The sequence below is a fragment of the Helianthus annuus genome, chromosome 6, assembly GCF_002127325.2.
Source record: "Helianthus annuus cultivar XRQ/B chromosome 6, HanXRQr2.0-SUNRISE, whole genome shotgun sequence".
NCBI classification, from domain to species: domain Eukaryota; kingdom Viridiplantae; phylum Streptophyta; class Magnoliopsida; order Asterales; family Asteraceae; genus Helianthus; species Helianthus annuus.
Window position 1 is genome coordinate 24,815,627 of NC_035438.2, and position 6,640 is coordinate 24,822,266.

Consider the following 6,640-nt stretch of genomic DNA (forward strand, 5'->3'; position numbering starts at 1 on the left):
GTTCTGCCCGACGTAGTCGTTGGAATACCGTCTCGGGGAGGGTATTACTAATGTTAAAATAGGTTATTCTACTAACACGTGTGCATTGTGTAAATTATAGATAATTCTCAGGAAATCCTTACAGAAAACCTAAGACAACAATGTGAGTAATCTCCTTTTTGTAAACAGTTTTTACAAAACTTTAACCATTTTACAATGCAATTTAGCAGTGATTGAGTCTTTGTAATTCTACGATTACTGCCGGTATGTTGGGGTTTTGTATACAAAATGTGAAACACGTTACCATTGGACAAAGAGTTAGCCAATGTGTAATATGACCCACCAGTCAGGATTGACAGTACTGAATGAGTAATTGGGTAGATGTAAACATTGTAATCGCTCTCAATACTGTTTAAATTAATAAAACTTTTCTTGATTGAACTAGGATTCACTCACCAGTATTTCCCACTGACAAAAATTTTTTAAACGCGTTTCAGGTAACACAATGTGAAAGCCAACCAGAAGCCAGCTGGACAGCACTGAAGGCTTGGAAAAGTGGCTATAAAAGTTACCTAAATAAAGAAGGCGTTTTATTTCAATAAAACGGGATTTATCCCTATAAATCAGTTTGTAATGAAAACTTGGGTTTTATCCCAATGTGTTTATTTATATAAAATGTGGTGTTTTACTCTGATAAAATATTTCCTAACTACGGTCCTGATGAAATTTCCGCTGTCGAATTAATAAACACCGATACCACCGACACTGTTGTTCGCGGCCGCCCGTTCCCGGGACAGATAGGGGGCGGGGGTTGCGACAAACATATTAATGATATGCAATATTCAAGTCAACCCTCTGATTACCACAAGATTTAAATTTTTTATGACCTCTCGTTCACGGGTGGTGCGTTACTCCTATAGCGTTATACATGTTAAATGGAGGTTTGTACGAAGTTAATGACTAATGTATCACATATGAATCACCCAAGAATATGAATCAAGTATAGCAAATAAGTATGCACATATTTGGAATGTTTTGTGCATTGCATAAAGTATAATGTGTTTGTGTTTTTTATAAGGTTAACATATTGCACCCAAAAAGTGTAAAGCGAAAATGGGTCAAGTGTACTCACGGTTTTGCTAGCTTCAAACTTGATAATCCCTTGAAGAGTAGTATGTTGAGGATGGAAACACCAAGTAACCCTACATGGGGGAAACGAAGGTGTGTAAGTTCATGGATTAAGAATGGAAGATTCGGAAATGGAATTTAAAGGCTCAAAAGTATATATACGAAAATAATATCTTGTTCTAAGATCTCGTTTATGACACTATATCAAGTGGTTTCATGGGTCTCAAATTGCCCATTAGAATCATAACAAGTGACTTAGAATCTTAGACACGTTGGCCTAGGTTTATGACGAACAATCACGACTTGATTATCATCACAAATTCAGCCATGTTTTATATAGATACATTTTGTTTATATAGTAATAATAACATCCTAAAACTAAGTCCAATCATAGATTATCATGTAGCATCATGTATGTCAAGCATGGAGGTTAAAACCTCATTATATGCTTCACCACTACACAAACCATCATGAGGATGGTTCATAGGGTCATGAATAACAAGAAATAAACCTATCTAACATATGCTCAAGTGACCAAGTACACTACAACCCGAGTGTACCAACACATCATGGAAAGAATGAACTAAGTGAGGGAGGCTAGATGGGGCTAAGGTACTTTGATTCTAGTAAGTCACTTTGAGTGTTTATACAAAAGGCTCAAATGAAGGAGTGGAACTTAGTTTGGAAAGCCAAAGCTTCCATTTGTTCACACTTCACAAGTCACAAGTTCATCATATGGAAGATGATGACATGTGCTTGCTTTCATCATTCGATTACCATGTATAAATAGAATTTAAATGAGTGTTTGAACTCAAAACTTTGATGGAAATCACCTCTATACAAACCCACAACCGTAGACTAAGTTGTGAGCTTGGTGGGTACAAGATTCCACCAAGTTTTTATCAAGAACATGAAGATATAAAAAGATAAAAACAAGCAGAAAGTTTAATGCACTTTGGGCCTCAAATATGGTGAGGTTTCACCTTAGTTTGCCCAAGCAAACTTGTGAAAACCTTCCTAGAGATTATCCAAGTGTTTTAGAAGAATAAATGAGAAGAAAATAGTAGAAGAAGTGAGTTAGAACTTAGAAACTTTCTGCTGAGATTGCTGGAAATATTAGGGGATTAGAGGGTGTTTTTGAGAGTGTTTAGAGCTTGTAAAGTGGTAAAAAGAATGGGGAAGTGGGGTATTTATAGTTGGGGACATTAGGGTTAAGTTAGTTGTGCATTAAGTGCAAGTGGTTAGGAGTTAAACATCAAACAACAAACCAAACACTCCCTTGACAGCTTGCAGCCGCAAGCTGTCTTCGTTTTATTTTTTGGTTGTTGTTTTCACATAATAAGTTGTATAATTGTGATGTATGTTATGTATTTATGATGTACCAATGTATTTCAAACATTAATCAAGACCTAATATGCATTTGGAACATGAAATCAAACGTTAAACAAGTATGTAAAAATGATTTTAGTGTTGTAATAAGTAAGTGAAGTATTTAAATGATTAAACAAGTATATGTATGCGTAGAATGTTTAAATCGCGTGTTTTTGATTAATCGTTTGTACGTTAAACATGCTCATGATACGAATATGCCACAAGCTTTTAATTGAATCAACATATAAATGTGTGAAAATGAATGTACGAACAATGTATATGTCACATAAACGATCAATTTTATTATAATCAAGTCTCGGATTTACAAAGATTCGAAATAGGATACGATTACAAGAGAAACAACTTTCCGAAAATAGAAATATAAGACACGCTTTCTAAATAAGGATAATTACGAAAAAGCAGGGCGTTACATTGAGTGAGGAGACAGACCTCCGCATGCTTAAATTGATAAGGACATGTATTAATCCTTAATCCCTAAAATCATCCCACCCATAATAATTAGTTCATCAGTAGATGCAAATAAACTACCATTACTTTGAACATGTTTATCGGGAACAATCAGCCAAAAGCAACCAAAATTTTAGCAAATGGTCTACCGAAGACATTGAAGGGAAAAAGAGCGAACGGTGAATGCTGCCGGCATGAGAAAAGAATCACTTCAAATCACATATGTAAAAACCAAAAAAAAAATGTTTGTAATGGAGGTAGAAGGGGGAGAGAAGCATGTTCAAGATTAGTGATTGTTACTCAAGTCCCAATCGACAATCAAACCGAATAGAAAAGATGAAGAAAAGAATTTAGATCGAATAACTCTCAATCTTATTAATTCAGAACAAACTTACGTACCATACGATTTGTTTGATCGGCGGTAGTGGCAATAATTGAACTCGACTTAGTTCAATCGGTAAAACACGGTAACTGCGACGATGTTTACTTCCGGCAACGACGGCTACTTCCGACGGTGGCGTATTCGTTTAAGGTTCTTGAACTTGGCTCTGATACCAATTCAAGTCCCAATCGACAATCAAACCGAATAGAAAAGATGAAGAAAAGAATTTAGATCGAATAACTCTCAATCTTATTAATCAGAAAATAACTCAAAACAGATTACAGACTCTCAAACCATAACTTGGTTTCTCTCTAGTCTTGTCTCTTAATAATGTCTAACCCTACCTTGGTTTATATAGGCTTATCCTAACTTGGTGACCAAGACATTACCAAATATAATTATAATGTAATTAGGAAACCTAACCAATTATGACCAACTTGTCAACATTGATCCCTCAAGTTCACCGACTTGTGACTTGAATTCCTTTGTCATCCCTTTCACCATCACCGACTTGTGATGAGTCGGGAATTACAGCCAACAGTTACAAACAAACTACATTAACAATATACACAAACAAGGATGCTAATTAAGAGAAATAATGGTTTAGTTTTAACCTGGGATCTTCATTTTAGTATCAATAGGGAATGATGGTAACCCTAGTGTTCCAACTAATGGTTGTCCACATACTAATAGTAGTTCTACTGTGTCACATTTTGTAGTTCTTGATATAAAAAATTCCTTGAACGTTTTTTCTTTATTTTAATTTTTCCTCTTTTCAATTTCAGTATGTGGGTCATCCATATAATAGAAGTTATTAAAAATTTATTACCTATGTTTCATTGGCCCCTTTTTGTTTAATGGGGTTGGTCTTCTTTTTGTTTGTGTGTATTTCCTTTTCCTTTTTTTTTTTTTTGCTAGAAAAACTTGTTTAAGCTTATTATATACATTCGCCAGTTAGAAAATAGAATATACAGGAACACCATCATACTTATCATCGAACCATGTAGTTGGAGAATCACAAAACTAACTATTAAAGATTTGAGTCTCCCCACATATAATAAACTTTGTATAATGTAAACTCAATTCAACCATTTAAATTTACCCATGGTTATTTTTTTGTTACCCCTAGTTAACCTAATCGATTCAAGTTAGATTCAAGTTAGTTTTGTGTGCTAAGTTGCTAACAACTTAATCAATTCAAGTGGTGTGCTAACAACAACTTAACCTAATATGACATTTTAAATAAAATTAGACATTTAAACCTCATTATGAAACCATTTTTTCTATATAAGTTTATGTTTAGGCCTCATTTTTTCTGATGAGGGCCCAAGAGTTATCAGGGACCGCCCTGATTTCATCGACCCAACTTTGAAGTTTTACCTCAACAGTCAACACTAAGTGTCGATCTAAATCCCAACATATGTGTTGATATAAGTTATTTGGGGTGTAAAAAAAGCCAAGCTGAGCCCGAGCTTAGCAAAGCTTGAGCCCAGATCAGCTAACTTAATAAAACTCGAGCTTGAGTTTGGCATATATATTTAGTGCTCCAATTCTAAAACTCAAGCTCGTGAGTAATTTACCATGTTTAAGTATGGGCTCAACTCATTACTATTTATTAGTTATTTTGTTATATTTGTAATTAATTTTTTTATATATTTATAATTTTAATTTTTATATATAACATAATAATTTAATTATTTTTTTTCATAATTTTATATTTAATAATACTGGTTATGTAAGTGTGCTATTTATATAAATGATATGCTTGTTTAGACTTGTTTAAGCTTGTGGATGTAGTAAAGCTCAATGTATAAAACTCAAGCTCTTATTTTTTAAATATAGATCATATATAAGTTAAAGCTCGTTTAAACTTGGCTCAATTTAGATTTTTTGAAAGACCCCATTTGTTTAAAACCCTTAAGTTATGAATTGCAACTTAGTCTCAAATTAAGTTAGCATGTATTATCAACTTGATATATAACAATTTGCAAATCATGCTAATATATATTTTGTATCATTCAATCACATAAATAACAATGTCGTTAATGGCTAAAGGATGTTACACGTGTTCATCCTCAAGTTATCACGAGTCGTAACATTATTATCACCATGAGAACCAAGAGGCTGATACCCTTGTTGTGAAGGCCATACTAACGACGACCGTCTCCACCTCAGACACCACCGCGGTCGCCGCCTACCTCTACTATCAACCGAGGAATCCATCCCATCATCAGACGAGTCGCTGGTGGTGATCGTTGGCAGTGGCAGCTGGGTTCGGCACACCGGACATGAGTTATGTAGCCTTAGCCATGGTACTATACAATTTGAATGGAAAATATGGTTGCATGGCAGCTCTTTTGCTTCACCACCAATGTTAAAGTCCTCCATGCAAATTGCACAAGATTGGGAGTCATTGAGTAGATGGGTTTGTGTGATTTTAACATTTGGTAATCCGTTGATAGCCGAATCGGGTGCGGGTGGTGGGCCGGGCTGGTCGTTTTGTGTGAGTTCCTCGATTAGTTCGTTTAGTTCGGATCCAGCGTAATAGTTTCGAGGATCAACCCCTCTTGGAACCGCACCTTGGGGTTCATTACTATTATGGTTGGAACCGTTTGGGACCCTAGGGAGGCTATGTGGTGTGAAAACAATCCATGACCGTGACTGTGGCCGCGATCGGGCTAGAATTCCACTCTCGAGACCCCAACCATCCATGTCATTGTCATCGAACCGAGAGTTTGAACTTCTACGCCTCCATGGGGTTTGGATTCCCACGTCGGTAAACCTTTCGTGGGTTCGACTAACTTGTAAAGGGACATGGGGGTAAAGCATGAGAGAGAGTGCTTCGAGTAAACGCGCTTCAGGCGAGGGGTTAAATTCGGTGAATTCAACCACGAGCCTTGGTTGGGCTACATCGATTTCATAGACAAACCGGTGGAAACACCTGGGACACATGATTGGTGGGTTATTTGATGCAATCCTTATGGCTCGATGGCATTGGTGACACCAGTAGAGCTGGTAGGTTCTGCCACCGATGTCTATGGGTTGGTCATCGGAAGCAGAAGAATGGTTTGATGGCATGATCAACCACGGTTATGTGTTTTTAAAATAACAACACATGTTTATATTTGTGTATATATACAAATATGTTTGGAGAAGTTTGGAATATGATGTCTACATCTTAAAACAATGTAGGATCATGTCAACTTGTTGAGAAAGAAAAAGATGGTGTGTGACTTACAAACATCATATATTGTTTACAATTTCAGTTATATTGAACATGTGTGTTGGGAAAGGTATATTTAGGTAGTTTCA

The 6,640-nt window shown here is 35.9% G+C and overlaps 1 protein-coding gene across 1 annotated transcript; it reads right to left on the reverse strand.

Annotated features, from left to right (window-relative positions):
• Positions 1 to 5,336: 5,336 nt before the first annotated feature.
• LOC110863863 (E3 ubiquitin-protein ligase RZF1) lies at positions 5,337 to 6,406 on the reverse strand. The gene has a single exon (XM_022113114.2). The coding sequence runs from the start codon at positions 6,404 to 6,406 to the stop codon at positions 5,378 to 5,380; it is 1,029 nt and encodes a 342-aa protein (XP_021968806.1). The 3' UTR covers positions 5,337 to 5,377.
• Positions 6,407 to 6,640: the final 234 nt, after the last annotated feature.